This window comes from Aquarana catesbeiana, linkage group LG13, assembly GCF_042186555.1.
Source record: "Aquarana catesbeiana isolate 2022-GZ linkage group LG13, ASM4218655v1, whole genome shotgun sequence".
In the NCBI taxonomy this organism is placed as follows: Eukaryota; Metazoa; Chordata; class Amphibia; order Anura; family Ranidae; genus Aquarana; species Aquarana catesbeiana.
The window spans coordinates 6,828,339-6,848,417 of NC_133336.1; the positions used below are offsets into that span (position 1 = coordinate 6,828,339).

At 45.2% G+C, this 20,079-nt stretch overlaps 1 protein-coding gene across 1 annotated transcript; it reads right to left on the reverse strand.

Moving 5' to 3' along the window:
* Window positions 1-595: 595 nt before the first annotated feature.
* Window positions 596-17,893, reverse strand: LOC141117716 (serine protease inhibitor A6-like). Its single transcript, XM_073610722.1, has 5 exons — window positions 17,838-17,893; window positions 11,272-11,903; window positions 7,239-7,509; window positions 3,242-3,392; window positions 596-871 (listed from the first exon to the last, which is right to left on the reverse strand). Exons 2-5 carry the CDS (start codon window positions 11,888-11,890, stop codon window positions 683-685), a joined length of 1,230 nt encoding a protein of 409 aa, XP_073466823.1. The 5' UTR covers window positions 11,891-11,903; window positions 17,838-17,893; the 3' UTR covers window positions 596-682.
* Window positions 17,894-20,079: the final 2,186 nt, after the last annotated feature.

Below are 20,079 nucleotides of genomic sequence, written 5' to 3' on the forward strand. Positions count from 1 at the left end.
CTCTATAGGGTCAGGTTAGGGCTGTTTAAGGGCAGGCTAGGGCTGTACTGTATAGGGGTGTACTAGGGCTGTATAGGGGCCAGCTAGGGCTGTATAGGGGCAGGCTAGGGCTGTATAGGGACGGATTAGGGCTTTATAGGGACAGACTAGGGCTGTATAGGGACAGACTAGGGCTGTATAGGGGTGGGCTAGGGCAGTATAGCGATGGGCTAGGGCTTTATCGGGGTGGGCTAGGGTAGTATAGGGGCAATCTAGGGCTGTATTGGAGCAGACTAGGGCTGTGTAGTGGCAGGCTAGGGCAGTATAGCAATGGGCTAGGGCAGTAATGGCGAACCTTGGCACCCCAGATGTTTTGGAACTACATTTCCCATGATGCTCATGCACTCTGCAGTGTAGTTGAACATCATGGGAAATGAAGTTCCGAAACATCTGGGGTGCCAAGCTTCGCCATCATTGGTCTAGGGCTGTATACGGGCGGACTAGGGCTGTATATCAGGTCATCCTTGAAGCTCACCTGTCACTGGCTTGTGTCTCTCTCACTCGTTAACACAAATGTTATAAAGAGAAAAACACAAAACAGAAATTGTCAGACACGTTCGCTTTATTATTAGCAGAAGGGTTTCATTTTTGTATAGCAGTTTATATCTGCTTTTTTCACATCCCTTCTCTTCCCGCAGGGATTTTACTGAGACGGGTCTATGATCTGGCCGATCCAGAGAATGGTTTTGGCAACTTTGTGGTAGATCATGAAAATGAATGGACGGTCAGCCATGACTATGGGGCTTGGTAGGTCCACGTTTAATTGGACAGCAGTGGCACCCCGCCCCTCTGTTCCTTGCTCATCGATGCTGAAATAAGACTGGTGGTAAATCTGTCAACACAAAAACAAAGTAAAAGAATGAAAAGTAAAAGAATGAACCTAATAAAAAAGTTAAAAGACTGCAAAATATAAAAAAATATATATTTGAAGAATAAGGTAAGTCCTAGCTTTGTATGCAGCAGAGTGGTAACAATAATCATTGGAAAACAAGAACTTAAAGTGATACTAAACCCAGGCTGTGTAATTTACATTCTCCCTTTTCTTTCTGTATGTGGATGACGGCTCTGTAATTATTTTAATTTAAAAATAAATCTAAGTACCTTTTTCCTAATTGATATACAGCTGTCACATGTAGACATGTGCAGAACGAAAAAAATTGTTTTGTTTCGATTCATTTACATAAATTAGTTTAGTTAAATTTGTTTTCAGGAATTCGTTTAGTTTATTCGTTTTCGATCGATTCGAATAGTTTTCCAATTTCCAAAGAGAATAAAATAGAATATAATAGAATTTTTTTTTTTCCTCTATTCTATTCCTTTATTTTCTATTCTATTTTATTCTCTTTGGAAATTGGAAAACTAATCCAATTCTAAAAGTTTTTGAATTTGAAAGCTATTCGAATTCAAAAAGTTTTCGAATTCAAAAATTATTCGAAAACGGTTCGAAAGCGTTTTTTTAAGATTCGTTTAAATTTGGTGCTATTCTAAATTCGGAAACTTGGATACTGCACATGTCTAGTCACATGACCCAGCTCTCTCCCAGCCTGTCTGCAGGGAAACATAAGCAGGAGGAGCTTCTAGTCCTCTGCCGCTGGTCACATGTTAAAAAAACAACCAAAAAGAAAAAAAAACAACCATTTCTATGGTCATTCAAATATATATTTTTAAAACAAATCTTTACTATTTTTGGGAATAACATGGTGTGGGAAGATTTCTGCCAGTCACAGGCTGTGTCACGCCCCCTCCAGCCTGCATCTTAGAATGAGAGGGAGGTGAAGCCTCCATCAATCTACATGTAATATCCCCCCCATTGTGTTTAGCTGGTTAATGGGCATGGAGGAGCAGGGGGAGGGAGTAGGCTTTCATTTACCACTGTCTATACGCCCACATGTCTGACTCTATATTCACATGGGCTGCTCAGATGTGATAGGGAGGAAATGCTCAGCTTAGTAACTCGCTGAAAACTGAGCATGTGCAGAACAAAACGTATTATGGACAAGACACCATAGTTATAGCACCACATCCCTCGATGATAGGTATAGTTGCAAATTTATGGGATTTTTTAGGTGCGTTTAAGAATGAATCCAGAAAAATTCTATTAAAAGAAGTTAAGATTTATTTCCAACATCAATTTAATCCTCATAAAAACAATACAATACAATACAGTAGACTCATATGATATAGTCTTTATAGGTAAAGGGCATTAAAAGCATAATTAACAACATGTTTTGCCTCGAAACTGGGCTTCCTCAGGGGATACTGTTGGAATTAGAGCCTTCCCGGGTAACGATAAGATATCTCATAGAACTACAATCAATAATGATTCAGGGGTTCAAAAAGATGCCAGGCGACCAACCAGGGACTTTGAGCAGCTGTAGGAGTTGCCACCATGCTCTTCAAAATCCCCAACTGCAGTGGGAGTGGGATCGGGTACCTGTCAAAACTAGGTACCCGCCCCCCCCCTCCCCCACCAAAAAAAATAAAATAAAAACACATGCTAAATGTGGCAGGGGAGGAGAGGAGGAAGACTTAAAGGGGAACTTCCCCTTGCGGCTTCCCAGCCTGTTTCCTACTGTGAATGGCGTGATTCACGCGGCCCCTTTTGAATAGTCCAGACACAGGTTCCAGAAGGCGACGGGGGAATGAGGAGGGCACAAAAAAATGTGGAAGTGACGTACTTCGCCACGGCACCATGGGAGGAAAGTTCCGAAGCAGATATCCGAAAAAAGGTATGAAAAAAAAGGGGGGGGGGTGCTTATGTCTTCAAAGGAGTTACATTTTTTCCTGGAACGCTGCTTTAAAGTGAAACTCTAAATCTCTATGTTTGTATTTTCTAGGCCAATAATATACCTACGTGTGACAGGGTGCTGCTCAGTGTTCTCCTTGCTGGAGGAGAAGCTGTACCTGAGAATCTGCGGTGCAAGAATCTCCCTGCTTCTTCTTCATTCATTCTGTGGATCAGTGCTTCCTCCATCACGTTTTTTTTGCTTTTTTATCATTACCCCACCAGTCATCAGAAAACAAGTCATCAGGAGGGGCTTCTCTGACATGAGGAAGCAAAGCCCTGCCTACACCAAGATGGCCTCCTACACAAACACAGTGCAGAACAAGGCACGGCAAGGCCATAATTGGAAAGGAAAAGCTGCAGGGGGAACATGGGAAATACTAGTGATTAGTCTTTAGACAAAAGAAAAATACTTACATTTGAAACTCTCATCTTTTTGTTCATGGACATCCCGGAGAAGTTAGCGTCCGTCTCACTAAACATTTTACTCATGCCCATAGCCGACAGATCATGCTGGAGATCGATTGGGTTGTTGAAGGATATTTTGGGTATGTAGAGGATCAGAGTACTGTGGAGGAAAATACACATCAGTGTCTGTATTAGCAATACAAACTATCTCAGGTTTTCTCAATCAGGCAAAAAAAGTCTTTGCAAGCTACAACAACCTCTATCCAGGGCCGGTGCTCCCGCTAGGCGAACTAGGCAGCTGCCTAAGGCCACAGCTGACCCTTGCTTCACCTCTTCCTCCTCCTCGTCACTCCTCCCCCCCAGGCTCTCCGGCAGGGCCACTGATAGGGGGTTCCGGACAGCAAGGAGTTTTGGTGCAGCGGGTCGGTGGTAGCCTTGCAGAGCTCTGTGTGGCTTTCCCCCTCTCCCTCCCACCGGCTTTCAGATGCTGAAGGGAGAGGAACAGACCTGTGTAAAAGGCAGCTAATAACGAAAAAAAGAAGATGCCTATACTTACCTATTTTGGGGGCGCTCTGATCCATTCACATGATCCAGTGTAGGGGAGGGAAAGCCGAAAATAGATCTCCAATAGTAATCTTATGGGTGACATCACCGAATAGGCTCTGCAGCCATTGTTGGCAATCTCTACACTGAAGCTGGAGAGATCATGTGACCGGACAGGAGTGACTTCAGAATAGAAAAGTATATGCAATCTTTCCTTATACAGGGTAGATAGAATAGGCTTAGAATGGGGGTGGGAGCATGGGCGTCCACAGGTAGGGGCAAGGGGGGGCTCAAGTGCCCCCCTCCCCTAGAATCAGGGATTGGCTCGGCACTGTTAAACTAAGCACAGTGGGGTCGCTATGGGGGTGCGGGCAGCCTGCTCCCAGGTGTCACCCGCCGGTGGGGTACACCATCAAGGTGCTGTCAAGCCCCCCCCATCAGTGTAGTGTGACTGCAGGCTCTTTTCCCTGCTCAGTCCAGCAGAGAACTTGGCAGCGCTGTGACAGCAAAAAGGCGAGCTGTGGGCTGTCAGAGGTTTCCCCCGCTCGCCCCCTGTTCTCCTGTCAGAGAAAAGAGATGGCGGCTCTCACCAGGTTCCTCGCCAAGCTTCTTGCCTGCTCCGTTCCTTCCCCATTGGCCATAACTGAGGGCCAAGCAAAGGAGACTAGGAGAGGAGAACATCATGGGACATGTAGTCCCGAAGATTGGTGGCCCCATTTTCCACAGGGAGGAGGCTACAGCTCGATCAAGAGAGAGATTTAGAGACTGCAGCCTGTAAAAAAGCTGAGGGAGTGAGTGCTACAGAACAAAGAAAGAGGAGTGTTCTGGGCGGAAGCCAGAGAGAGAGCCACGCTGCCCAGCGCCACCAGAGAGAGCCACGCTGCCCAGCACCACCAGAGAGAGCCATGCTGCCCAGCGCCACCAGAGAGAGCCATGCTGCCCAGTGCCACCAGAGAGAGCCATGCTGCCCAGCGCCACCAGAGAGAGAGTCATGCTGCCCAGCGCCACCAGAGAGAGTCATGCTGCCCAGCACCACCAGAGACAGAGTCACGCTGCCCAGCGCCACCAGAAAGAGAGCCACACTGGCCAGCACCACCAGAGAGAGAGTCACGCTGCCCAGCGCCACCAGAGAGAGAGCCATGCTGCCCAGCACCACCAGAGAGAGAGTCACGCTGCCCAGCGCCACCAGAAAGAGAGCCACACTGCCCAGCACCACCAGAGTGAGAGCCATGCTGCCCAGCACCACCAGAGAGAGAGAGCCACACTGCCCAGCACCACCAGAGAGAGAGTCATGCTGCCCAGCGCCTTTAGAGAGAGCCATGCTGCCCAGCACTACCATAGAGAGAGTCACGCTGCCCAGGGCCACCAGAAAGAGAGCCACACTGCCCAGCACCACCAGAGAGAGAGTTACGCTGCCCAGCGCCACCAGAGTGAGAGCTATACTGCCCAGCACCACCAGAGAGAGAGAGCCACGCTTTCCAGCATCAGCAGAGAGAGAGAGTCACGCTGCCCAACACCACCAGAGAGAGAGGCACGCTGCCCAGCGCCACCAGAGACATCCCTTAGACTGGTCACATGGTCAGTGTGCTCATGTGTGTGTGCTGGCAGCCTCTGCACAATCAGGGGAATAAATCTGGTCATCAGTGTTCCCTTTGTGACTGTGCTTTTCTCATCTTTCATTATCATCAGTTAGAGGCCCACATGGGGGGCACCACTACAGTGCCTTGAAAGTATTCATACCCCTTGAAATTTTCCACATTTTGTCATGTTACTACCAAAAACATAAATATATTTTATTGGGATTTTATGTGATAGACCAACACAAAGTGTCACATAATTGTGATGTGGAAGAAAAATGATAAATGTTTTTCACATTTCTTTACAAATACATATGTGAAAAGTGTGTGTGTGGGGGGGGGATTTGTATTCAGCCCCCTTTACTCTGATACCCCTAACTAAAATCTAGTGCAGCCAATAGTCTTCAGAAGTCACCTAATTAGTAAATAGAGTCCACCTGTGTGTCATTTCATCTCAGTATAAATACAGCTGTTCTGTGAAGCCCTCAGAGGTTTGTTAGAGAACCTTAGTGAACAAACAGCATCATGAAGGCCAAGGAACACACCAGACAGGTCAGGGATAAAGTTGTGGAGAAGTATAAAGCAGGATTAGGTGATAAAAAAATCTCCCAAGCTTTGAACATCTTACGAAGCTCTGTTCAATCCATCATCAGAAAATGGAAAGAGTATGGCACAACTGCAAACCTACCAAGACATGGCCGTCCAACTAAACTGACCGGCCGGCCAAGGAGAGCATTCATCAGAGAAGAGCCAAGAGGTCCATGGTAACTCTGGAGGAGCTGCAGAGATCCACAGTTCAGGTGGGAGAATCTGTCCACAGGACAACTATTAGTCGTGTTCTCCACAAATCTGCCCTTTATGGAAGAGTGACAAGAAGAAAGACATTGCTGATAGAAAGCCATAAGAAGTCCTGTTTGCAGTTTGTGAGAAGCCATGTGGAGGACACAGCAAACATGTGGAAGAAGGTGACCTGGTCACATGAGACCAAAACTCAACTTTTTGGCCTAAAAGCAAAACGCTATGTGTGGGGGAAAACTAACACTGCACATCACCCTGAACACACCATCCCCACCGTGAAACATGGTGGTGGCAGCATCATGTTGTGGGGATTGTTTTCTTCAGCAGGGACGGGGAAGCTGGTCAGAGATGATGTGAAGATGGATGGAGCCAAATACAGGACAACCTGTTAGAGTCTGCAAAAGACTTGAGACTGGGGCAGAGGTTCACCTTCCAGCAGGACAACGACCCGAAACATCCAGCCAGAGCTACAATGGAATGGTTTAGATCAAAGCATATTCATGTGTTAGAATGGCCCAGTCACAGTCCAGACTTAAATCCCATTGAGAATCTGTGGCAAGACTTGAAAATTGCTGTTCACAGACGCTCTCCATCCAATCTGACAGAGCTTGAGATATTTTACAAAGAAGAATGGGCGAAAAATGTCCCTCTCTAGATGTGCAAAGCTGGTAGAGACATCCCCAAAAAGACTTGTAGAGAAAGGGGGTTCTACAAAGTATTGACTCCGGGGGGCGCCATACAAATGCCCCCACATGCTTTTCACATATTTATTTGTATCATTTATCATTTTCCTTCCACTTCACAATTATGTGCCACTTTGTGTTGGTCTATCACATAAAATCCCAATAAAATACATTTACGATTTTGGTTGTAACATGACAAAATGTAAAAAATTTCAAGGGGTATGAATACTTTTTTCAAGGCGCTGTATACACTGCTCTGTGCTTAAGGTATAGCCTTTTACCATCCTGTTGGCATCCAATAAATTCTGCATTCATCCAGTAAGCATCAAGTTGCTGTTTGAATGATCACGTGGCTAATACGTCTCACAGTGTTTAAACTGAAATTCTGGTTTAAGCAGCTCTCACCTGGATTGCATTAAACGTAAGTATTTCTTTATCATGTAGGCGTTCAGTGTGCTTCGAATGAGGGGGAGACCACCCAGTTGTGGTATGAAGAGGAGAAGGGATAGGTCACCAGCATATGGCACTTTCACTATAAAGGTTCCAGTCTTGTGATCTCTGTACGCCTTATACAATCCTGGCCTTTTCAACATCGTCACTACGACTTTTTTCTCCTGGTTCACATTGAAGGTTCCTTTCTCTGTAAGTTTTTTGTCAAATTCTGTATACCATTTACCTGGAGGAAAGGAAAAAGATAATTGCTTTAAAGGTAAACTATCATGGTTTGGGCATTCTATCCCTAGAATCCATAAGGACTGTCGCAGACAGATTTTGCAAAAGCGTTTCTCATAGTTACATAATTAGTCTGGTTGAAAAAAAGACACAAGTCCATCTAGTTCAACCAATAAAAGGGTAAAAACAAATTACAATCCTATATACACAATCCTATATACAATCCTATACTCACAGTTGATCAAGAAAAAGGCAAACAACCCGGATAAAGCATGATCCAATGTGCTCCAGCTGGGGAAAAAAATTCCTTCCTGATCCCCCCCTCTCATGCGTTCTAAAAGTGGTGAAGAATGCACCAAATTCATATACCTGTTTTCAGTTTGGCGCATGCAAAGCCACTTTTAGAAAGTATGTAAGACACGATTGCAAAATCTGTCTGCCTCAGTTTTCTTTCAGTTATATCAAATAAGAGGTTATGCTTAATTAACTCCACCTTCATAAGATACTAACTTTTTGTAGTTTATTTAAACTTTGACGCTTTTTACATTGCGGCATAATAAAGGTAACAGAAACAAGATGCCCCAGGAAGACGTCCCTTAGAACGAAACATACGTCGGGCAGGGCCTTGGCGGTGTGTTTTTAAATGCTCGTATTGTCTCCTGTTTGCGAGTAATTTTACTTTGTTTTATAATAAATTGATATCTACAGTACAGATACTCCTCGTTTTAACGACTTACCTGTTTAACGACCGATCAGACCCACCCAAACGATGAGCTGTACACCATTGTACTGTACAGTATAGAATTTACGTTTGTGTTCTGTACTTATGCAAATTAAAACAAAGTTATTGTGTTGTGTTTAGACCCTTTTTTTTCACAATACAGTACAGTATAGTAGTTAAGAATGCTTAAAAATATTGATTACTTGTGGCTCCTAGTTTAAGGACCAATTCGTTTAATGACCAATGCCGCGTACACACGAGCGGAATGTCCGACAGAAAAAGTCTGATGGGAGCTTTTCATCGTATATTCCGATCTTGTGTAGGCCTCATCGGATTTTTTCGTCAAAAATTCTGACGGACCTAGAAATGGAACATGTTCTAAATATTTCCGACGGAACCAATTCCTATCGGGAAAACCGCTCGTCTGTATGCTGTTCCGACGGACCAAAAACGACGCATGCTCTGAAGCAAGTATGAGACGGAAGCTATTGGCGCACTGACTATTGAACTTCCGTTTTCTAGTCCCGTCGTACGCGTTGTTGTATGTCACCACGTTCTGGACGGTCGGAATTTGGTGTGACCGTCTGTATGCAAAACAGCTTGAGCGGAATTCCGTCGGAACTCTGTCGGAAAAACCTTCAGAGTTTATTCGGACAGCAAAACCGGTCGTGTGTACAGGGCACTAGTCGTTGGAACGGAACCTGGTCATTAAGTCAGGAGAGCGTGTACTTCACTATGGGATTTATGTTTGGTATGTACTGTTGGTGGTGAGATCGGTTCTAGTAAATAATTAGAGAGATCATTCCACCTCTATGAGAGCAACCTGAGGCATTGTTGGTTGAGAGGCTAAGGCAGCCTTTCGCAACCTTTTGAACACAGAGGAACCCTTGAAATAACTTTCTGGTCTCAGGGAACCCCTGCTAAAAATGTCTACAACTCATGATATATTCGTGTGATGGTCACTGGGAAGAATTACCTTCTTATAGAATGCTAAAAGGAATGATGGTGTCAATGGAAAGTTATCGGAGAGGCAGAAATTGCTCATTGCTCAAGGAACCCCTAGCAACCTCTCGAGGAACCCAGCAGGGACAGGGAAGCTGGTCAGAGTTGATGGGAAGTTGGATGGAGCCAAATACAGGGCGATCTTAGAAGAAAGCCTGTTAGAGTCTGCAAAAGACTTGAGACTGGGGTGGAGGTTCACCTTCCAGCAGGACAACGACCCTAAACATACAGCCAGAGCTACAATGGAATGGTTTAGATCAGTGATGGCGAAACCATGGCACCCCAGATGTTTTGGAACTACATTTCCCATGATGCTCAGGCACTCTGCAGTGTAGATCAGCATCATGGGAAATGTAGTTCCAAAACATCTGGGGTGCCAAGGTTCGCCTTCACTGGTTTAGATCAAAGCATATTCATGTGTTAGAATAGGCCAGTCACAGTCCAGACCTAAATCACATTGAGAATCTGTGACAAGACTTGAAAATTGCTGTTCACAGAGGCTCTCCATCCAACCTGACAGAGCTTCAGATATTTTGCAAAGAAGAATGGGCAAAAAATGTCCCTCTCTAGATGTGCAAAGCTGGTAGAGACATCCCCAAAAAGACTTGCAGCTGTAATTGCAGAGTAAAGGGGTTCTACAAAATATTGACTCAGGGGGGGCGCCATACAAATGCCCCCCCCCCTACACTTTTCACATATTTATTTTCAAAAAAATTTTGAAAACCATTTATCATTTTCCCTCCACTTCAAAATTATGTGCCCCTTTGTGTTGGTCTATCACAGGGATCTTCAAACTACGGCCCTCCAGCTGTTGTGGAACTACACATCCCAAGAGACATCGTAAAACTCTGACATTCACAGACATGACTAGGCATGATGGGAATTGTAGTTCATGAACAACTGGAGGGCTGTAGTTTGAAGACCCCTGGTCTATCACATAAAATCCCAATAAAATACATTTAAGTTTTTGGTTGTAACATGAGAAAATGTGGGAAATCTCAAGGGGTGTGAATACTTTTTCAAGGCACTGTATTGAGTGTTGCTTGCATTTAAAGCGGGGTTCCACCTAAATTTTGAACATTATCTCTATGCATTCTCTTCCTTGCCTAGATGCTGACATGCTGTGTAAAAAAATTTAAATCGCCGTAATTACCTTTTTTTTTCTAATCTTCTTAGCACTTCCTGGTTTTCCTCCCATGGGAGTAGGCGTATTTCTAGCCTCTCCCAGACCTCCCACAGTCCCCTGGGAGCTAGTCTCAGGCTTCCCAGCATGCATTGTGCAACAGCGTCATCACAACATCTCGGTGAATGCTGGGAGCACAGCATTCACCGCATCCAGGAAATACATGCTTGTGGGCTTCAAATGCCCACAATGAAGATGGAAACCGCCTTCAGTGAATTTTATAAGTTATTCTTTACAACGAAATCGGACACAGGCGGACTTATTACACAGAACATGTGAGTAGATAATCATGAGAAGAAAAGTTTGCGAATGAACTCCAAAAAAAAAAAACGATAGATAGGTGGACATCCGCTTTAAACGGTTAATTGCCTTTATTTGGTGTACACATTTGTAGGCTGGCGCTGTCTTACTTTATTGAAACACTTTTCCTGTATGGCAGGCTGTGTTTGGACGATGATGCAAACGTAATATACAATGTAATTTGTAAGTTTTAGGCCTAGTGCTGCCCCCTTACCCTGAAAACCTAGGGACTGGCCTACAAGTATCTCACAGTAAATACAGCCCTTCCAGGATAGACTTTTGAGAAAGTTCTTGTTGACTTTAGCCACAAATCTTCAGAGGTGGGCAGCTGATGCAAATAAAATAAAGAACAATAAAAAAAATCACAGTAAATTTTTAGGCTTGGCGCTGCCCCCTTACTCTCAAGAACAAGGGGCTAGACTGCAAGTGCCTCACGGGAAATACAACCCTTCCGGGACAGACTTTTAAAAAAGAAAGCCTGATGATTGTTGGATCTGTAGTTTTCTAACATCTGTTGCTCCAAAATCTACTTTTTGTAGTCAACAGTAAACTGGACTTACCACGAAAGACTGCATAATCTAGAAGAACCATCGATTTTTTGGAATCCAAGTTTTGGACCACATTCTGTATCTTATGGTCTGTTTTGTCACTCACAATCTTATTGATCATTTTCGCAGCATTCTGAGGGTCACTGAAGCTGATGGAATGAAAGGAGGCATTGTAGTAGTGAGCCAGATCCTCTTGGTATCCTTCTAAAATATTTACCGACTGGTCTGTGAAGATCTCATTACCGAGCTTGAATTTCACGTCTTTGGTTTTCTGACTTAACGCTCGAAGAATCTTTCTATTGCCCTGATTCAGCACCTTGTCTTTCGTGGTTTCATCCAGGCCTAAGGTGAGGAAGATTTCATCGCGGGTTGTTCCTCTGGCACCGTGAGCCAGCATGGAGAGAGTTGTGTAAATGCTGATCGGTGAAAGAACTAGATTGGATGGTGGGATGGGTCTGAACCCCGTAAAATGTTGTTGAAAAATCCTCACAGCAAAGTTCATTTGGTATTCAGATACGTCTGACTCTTCTGATGTAGATGGATGGTTGGTGTTGTGGGCTCGGTCCTGTTTGGAGGTATGGGCCGCAAGGACCAGAGAGAGGAACAACTGGAGGAGTAGAAGAATCTTCATCTTTCTTTTACACCTGTGTGAAATAAAATAAGGGTTTTAAGGCTTGACTACATATGTGTTGATTATGAAGAATGAAGCAATGTTCATTAACTATGGCATTTATGATGTTTTTATGATGTGTTTTCCTTGTGTTTATAAAGTCTTAAAAAAGCTTCAAGAATGCTTGATAAATGTCCATGAAAGTGTGGCTTTTCTAATGGGAAGTGCCTTAAAGTGTTTGTAACCCCAACATTTCATATTCAAGATATGTGGCTGCCAGTGGCGGCCGGTGGAAATTTTTTTGGGGGGCGGCAAACAGTATACCACCCCCCACCCCCACCCCCGGTCGGTCGGTAGCACTTACCCCTGCTTCACCTGCTCGTCGGCAGCGGCCTCTCCTTCTCCTGCTCTCCATGGGTCATCGCGGCTGGGGCGGCTTCCTTTTTTTCTCTCCTCCTCCTCGGCAGCCAATCAGTAGTCTTCCCTTTTTGGCCAATCGGAAAATGGGTCTCACACCCACTTCTGATTGGCTGGATTGAGGATCAGTGTTTCAACAGCGAATGTTTCTTTGCTGTTGTAACACATCTGGGTGGGATCGGGGCGCAATATCTGAGACCGTGGCAGATGGCTGAAGCATTTTGAGGGGAGATCCCCTCTTCCTCAGGACTCTGGGCCTGTGCAGTTACCTGGAGTTATAGACAGTGGCGGTCGGTGGTAATTTTTTTTTGGGGGAGGCAGCAAACAGTACTCCACCACCACGGACGGGTGGGTCTGGTGCACTTACCCCATCTATGGTGGGCAGTGCTTCTCCCGGGCTTCACCAGCGGCTTCCCTTGCTCGGCGATGGCTTTCCCTTCCCCTGCTCTCCACGGGCATCGTGGCGGCTTCCGTTTCCTCCCTCCTCAGCGGCCAATTGGGACTCTTCTCTTTTCAGCCAATCGGAAAATGGGTCTTAGACCTGCTTCTGATTGGCCAGATTGAGGATCAGTGTTTCAATAACGAATATTCATTTGCTGTTGTAACACCTGGGTGGGCTCCTGGTGCAATGCTCTGCGCCACGAGCCCACCCTAATTTGAAGCCTATTAGATGGCTCTAATCAAGTGCTACAAGAAAACACCCCCGCCGCTATAATTCACGAGCCCGGCGTCCTAAAAAGGGCCGGACGCATGGATAGGGGGTGGCGGTGACCTGTCAAAATAGCTGCCGTGGATAGAAGGGGGGGGTGGCGCTCCGGCACCCCTAATGGATGGGCTGCCACTGGTCATAGAGATCCTGATCAACATCCACCACCATCACATCACCTTTGAGCGCAGGAGATTTTGTTTTCTCGGTACAGTTGTGTCTCTTTGCCTGTGCGGGCCAAACGTCCGCAGTACATTTTGGGCAGGCTGTCTGGAAGTGGTTAAAAACAGAGGGGGTTTGATTGCACACATTTGCAACTATATGAGTAAGCCGAAGTGCCCGGGACAAAGGGACCTCTTTATATACCACTGTCCTAACTCTATGATTTTCAGAGCCTCCATAGTAGGAGCACATCTATCAATGAATAGGTTAAGGGCAGGTGTGACTGGAGGAAGCCCACCCCTCCTTAACCGTTTCCCGACCGCCTCACGCAGATCTACTGCGGCAGAAGGGCACGTACAGGCAGATTAATGTACTTGTACGTGGCCCTTTGAGAGGCGGCTTGCAGACGCGCGCCCGCTGGGAGCTTCGTGATTGCGGGTCCCGTGGACTCGATGTCTGCGGGGGTACCCACGAACGTCTCATGGAGAAGAAAAACGTTGAAATGCTGATGTAAACAAGCATCTGCCTGTTCTGCCTAATGACACTGTCACTGATCACCGCCCCCTGTAATCGGGAGCGGTTATCAGTGTCGTGTCACACACAGCCCCTCCCCCCCACAGTTATGCCCTGTACACGCGGTCGGATTTTCCGACGGAAAAAGTGCGATCGGATTGTGTTGTCGGAAATTTCCGATTGTGTGTGGGCTCCATCGGACTTTTTCTGTCGGAATTTCCGACACACAAAGTTTGAGGGAAGGCTATAAAATTTTCCGACAACAAAATCCGATCAGGTAAATTCCGATCGTGTGTACACAAATCCGACGCACAAAGTGCCACGCATGCTCAGAATAAATTAAGAGACGAAAGCTATTGGCTACTGCCCCATTTATAGTCCCCGATGTACGTGTTTTACGTCACCGCGTTCAGAACGATCGGATTTTCCGACAACTTTGTGCAACCGTGTGTATGCAAGACGAGTTTGAGCCAACATCCGTCGGAAAAAATTCATGGATTTTATTGTCCGATCGATGTCCGATCGTGTGTACAGGGCATTAGAATCACTCCCTAGGACACACTTAACCCCTAAAGTGCCACCTAGTGGTTAACCCCCTTCACTGCCAGTGACATTTACACAGTAATCAATGCATTTTTAATCACACTGATCGCTGTATAAATGTGTATGGTCCCAAAATCGCGCCAAAAGTGTCCGATCTGTCCGCCATAATGTCGCAGTCATGATAAAAATCGCTGAGCGCCACCATAAAAAAAAAATATATAAAAAAAAATGCCATAAAACTATCCCCTATTTTGTAGACGCTATAACTTTTGCGCAAACCGATCATTAAACGCTTATTGCGATTTTTTTTTTTTTTTTACCAAAAATATGTAGAATACGTATCGTCCTAAACTGAGGGAAAAAAATGTTTTTTAATATTTTTTGGGGGGATATTTATTATAGCAAAAAGTAAAAAATAATGCAATGTGAATGGTCCCAAAATTGCGCCAAAAGTGTCCGATGTTTCCGCCATAATGTCGCAGTCACGATAAAAATCGCTGATCGCCACCATTACTAGTAAAAAAAAAAAAAAAAATCAATAAAAATGCCATAAAACTATCCCCTATTTTGTAGACGCTATAACTTTTGCGCAAACCAATCAATAAACGCTTATTGCGATTTTTTTTTTTTTACCAAAAATATGTAGAAGAATACGTATCGTCCTAAACTGAGGAAAAAAAATGTTTTTATTTATATTTTTTGGGGGATATTTATAATAGCAAAAAGTAAAAAAATAATGTTTTTTTTTTTCAAAATTGTCTCTATTTTTTTGTTTATAGCGCAAAAAATAAAAACCACAGAGGCGATCAAATACCACCAAAAGAAAGCTCTATTTGTGGGGGAAAAAAGGACGTCAATTTTGTTTGGGAGCCGCGTCGCACGTCCGTGCAATTGTCAGTTAAAGCGACGCAGTGCCGAATCGCAAATAGTGCTCTGGTCTTTGGCCAGCCAAATGGTCTGAAGTGGTTAATGGCACAGGATCGCACGTGATGCCCACAGCAATAGCACCATGGCAAGTCCTGTCTTGCACCCAATTCAACCAACTGTACAAAGAAATGGCAATCACCCATCCCCCCCCCCCCCCATAGTGCTAAGTTCTGCTTCCAAGAAATTGTCAAAACAAATTATTCATATGCAATATTTCGTAACTGCCTGACAAAAAAATGAAATCACTTTTTTAATTATTTTAGGTTTTTTTTGTGATAAACATATTAGATAAACAAAGAAACAAAAATATATACAAAAACACTATACGTTCCATTTTACTATTGGACACGAGAGAACTCAGGGAGCTGATCAACCAAAGATGGAGTAAAGCTAATCAGAGAACAGTTGTCCACAGCGTAGGTTCTTCTCAATTGTTGGCGCAAGTATTCCAAGGGGCCTGTCTTAAGAGGGGTGTCTGTCTACTGACCTAAGGGGGTACCTCTGTTGGTTTTAAGGGGGGAACATCTGATGGCTTATGGGCTGTAGTCTACGTTTTACAGCAAATTCATCCCAAATAGATGGAGGTTTTAGCAACTAATTTGTTGTCAGTGAAAGAGATACTAGTAAGTATTTAAGTTCTGTTAAAAAAAAAACATAATGGATTGCTTGGCAAAACTTTACACACCATTGGAGGATCCCAATAATCAATATAAATGCGGCACGAGAGATTGGAGATGGGAAGTGAATTGGGCATGTCAATTTTAGTTTAGGTTTAACTTAATTTGGTAAGTTGAATACTGCTTGTACCTTGAAGAAGGGGGAACGCCCCAAAAGTAGAGATGGGCGAACAACCCCCCCCCCCTCGTTCGGTTCGCAGCAGAACTCCCGAACAGGGGAAATGTTTAGCCCCCGAAACAGCGAAACCCCATTGAAGTCCATGGGAGCCAAACGCGAGAAATCAAAAGTGCCCATTTTGAAGGCTTATATGCAAGTAATTGGCCATAAAAGGGGTCTGGGGGTCTGGTTACTGCCCTGGGGGACATCAATGCAAAAAAAAAAAAAAGTCATGATTTTAATGATGATCAAAGTGCAGTGTTAAACATGAAAAATTCCTGAGAGAACGACGAACCCGATTGAAGTCTATGGGAGCCGAACAGGAAAAATGAAAAGTGCCCATTTTGAAGGCTTATATGCAAGTAATTGGCCATAAAAGGGGTATGGGGGTCTGGGTACTGCCTTGGAGGACATGTATCAATGCAAATTTTTTTGGAAAACGATATTTTTTCAGAAGCAGTGATGTTTAAAGTGCAACAATAAAATCAAATAATTATTTAAATGTAGTTCCTGGGGGGTCCCCTTAGTCAGCATGTAAAGTGGCACATCTATAGCATGTATAGAACATGTTGCAGCAAAAATTACATTTCTAAAGTAAAAAAGAAACGAGTCAAATCACATTTAAAATTGACTCGCGGTTACAATTGTTGGCACCCAGCTATTAAAAAAAAATTAAGAAAAAAACGGTGTGGGGGTCACCCTCCAGTCCATACTAGACCCTTCAGTCATGTTCATGGGGGCAAGGGCATCAGCCCCACAACCCTAGCCAGTGGTTCTGGGGGACTGCGGGCAGGGGGCTTATCAGAATCTGGAAGCTCACTTTTAGCAAGGGGGCCCCCAGATCCCCGCCCTCCCACGTGAATGAGTATGGGGTGAATATGGAGTTGGCCCACCCTTTGCAGATATAACAGCTTCAACTCTTCTGGGAAGGCCATCCACAAGGTTTAGGAGTGTGTCTATGGGAATTTTTAACCATTCTTCCAGAAGCAGATTTGTGAGGTCAGGCACTGATGTTGGACGAGAAGGCCTGGCTTGCAGTCTTCTCTCTAAATCATCCCAAAGGTGTTCTATTGGGTTGGGGTCAGGACTCTGTGCAGGCTAGTCAAGTTCCTCCACCGCAAACTCTCTCATTCATGTCTTTATGTACTTTTCTTTGTGCACTGGTCCAAATCATTTGGTGGAAGGGGGATTATGGTGTAGGGGTTGTTTTTCAGGGGTTGCGCTTGGCCTCTTTAGTTCCAGTAAAGGGAACTCTTAAGGCGTCAGCATACCAAGACATTTTGGACAATTTCATGCTCCCAACTCTGTGGGAACAGTTTGGGGACGGCCCCTTCCTGTTCCAACATGACTGCGCACCAGTGCACAAAGCAAGGTCCATAAAGAATTGGATGAGTGAGTTTGGGGTGGAGGAATCTGACTGGCCTGCACAGAGTCCTGACCTCAACCTGATAGAACACCTTTGGGATGAATTAGAGTGGAGACTGCGAGCCAGGCGTTCTCATCCAACATCAGTGCCTGACCTCACAAATGCGCTTCTGGAAGAATGGTCAAACATTCCCATAGACACCCTCCTAAACCTTGTGGACGGCCTTCCCAGAGGAGTTGAAGCTGTTATAGCTGCAAAGGGCGGAGCCAACTCAATATTAAAGTTCATGTGTGTGTAAAGGCAGGCGTCCCAATACTTTTGACAAAATAGTTTAGCTACAGTATCTATCTATCTATCTATCTATCTATCTATCTATCTATCTATCTATCTATCTATCTATCTATCTATCTATCTATCTATCTATCTATCTATCTATCTATCTATCTATCTATCTATCTATCTAATAAAATAAAAAATAAAAAAAATAAAGTATAACGTACCGTTAGAAGTGCTCTCACTCACTTGTCCTCTGCAAGGCACAAATCTCTGGAATTCTGACTCTTATATCGCCCATAAAAAAAAGTTTCCTAATCAGATACACTGTGAGGTCATAACGCCCCGACCCAACAAACATGACCGAAACTCTGGACAGTGTCAAACATTGTAAAACAAAGTGGTATGATTGTCTTTGTGTTTAACTGTGAGGGTGTCAGTTTGCTGTATATAGAACCTGTCATGAGATAGAGATGACCCCCTCCCCCCCCTCCATCTTTGTCTCACGACAGGTTCACAGCAAATTCTTCCCTACAAATAAGAGTTTTCTTAGGATGAGTAGACTGATGAGCACCTGGGGCCCCCCATGAACTGATGAGTGTTCACCATCCCCTTACTTGAATGAAGAATACCTGACTTCTCTCCCCACCATTGATGACCAGTGCCACCTATGAATCCCCCCCCACTAATAATGACCGCCTGGTATATAGGGATGATGAGCTTGATGTTCGACTTGAACATCGGGAGTTCGCCCATTTGCAGAACAGTGAACATTATGGGGTGCTTGCGGCAAATTTGAGTGCAGCAGAACACCCCATAATGCACTGGGAGATCACAGTGCATGGCTATATGATGATTGGCCAAAACATTCACCTGACCTGCATGCTTTGGCCAATCACAGCGCCCTCTGCTAAGAGAGCCATAATTGGGCAAAGGCAGGGTGCTTGTTCCGCCACCATGCCTCCAAAATGCTAGTGGTGATTCTGCCACAGCTCTCTCCTCCACCCCCTCCTCTTCTTCCACTATGGCCTCTTCTGCAGATTTGTCCTCCGAACCAGCAGTGCACTGTAAGCGTTCAAGGGGCTACACAAGCTCTCAGGAAAAAAGATGCCATGCGGTGCTTGAGTTGGTCTGCTTAGGGGACAGGAGCCACAGTGGGGCAGAGTTTCTTGAATTTGGTGGTGCAGCGGTTCTTGAGCAGGTACCCAGGCTTACATGATCTCCTGAGGCAGGCCAGAAAAGTCTGTGGTCATACAATGCCAGTGCTCAGCTGGCTGACATTCAAAGGGAATGCAACCTGCCCACTAACCGCCTCATTTGTGAACTCAACCTTGGCAATGCTGAAGCGGCTGCACATGCAGCAGAGGGCCATCAATGAGTACCTGTGCGAGTATGGCACCAGGACAGGGTCAGGGGAGCTTGGGTTCTTTTCGCCATGCCAGTGGATATTGATCAAAGATGCATGCACTGTCCTGTCACCATTTGAGGAGGCCACAAGGATTGTGGGCAGCGACAATGCATGCATCAGTGATACTGTCCCTCTTGTCTTCCTGTTGGAGCACACATTTTGAGGAATAATGGACAGAGCACTTGAGGCAGAACAGCGGGAGGAAGAGGAGGACTTCCTTACCTCTCAAGGCCCCCTTTATCCAGACAGCATTCCTGCGGGACCGCCAAACACACAGGAAGAAGAGGAGGATTGTGACAGCATGGACCTGGAGGATAACACTCAGCAGCAGTCTTCAAGGGATGGTTTTCAGTCCCCAGAAACCCAAGGAGTTGTACGTGGCTGGGAGGAGGATGTTACGGATAATGTGATCCTTAGTGACTTAGAGGACTCAGAATCAAATGCCTCTGCAAACTTACACTGCATGGCCTCCCTGATTCTGCAAAGGCTGCGAAAGGACCCTAGGATTCGTGGTATCAAGGAGAGGGATCATTACTGTCTGGCAACCCTTCTTGATCCATGTTACAAGGGTAAGGTTGCAGAACTCATCCTGCCTTCGCAGAGGGAGCAGAGGATGAAACATCTTCAGGAGGCATTGAAGAAAGGTTTGTGCAATGCACTCCCAGACCCTAAGAGGTAACAATTTCCTGGTGCTGGACAACGTGTTGCTGAGGCTTAGTACAGTCAGAGGAAGAGCGGTGGAGAAGGTGGTCGGCTGACCGATGCCTTTAAACAATTTTTCAGTCCTCAGCGCCAAGGTCTGATCGGTTCAAGCAACCATCGGCAGCGTCTGCATTACATGGTGCAGTAATATCTAGGGGCAGGAGCAGACTTGGAGACCTTTCCAACAGAGCATCCACTGGATTACTGGGTCTTGAGGATGGACCACTGGCCAGAACTTGCTCAATATGCAACTGAGCTACTGGCCTGTCCTGCATCCAGCGTTCTTTCTGAATGCACATTCAGTGCTGCTGGAGGGTTTGTAATGGATCATTGAGTGTGCTTGTCCACAGACTCCGTTG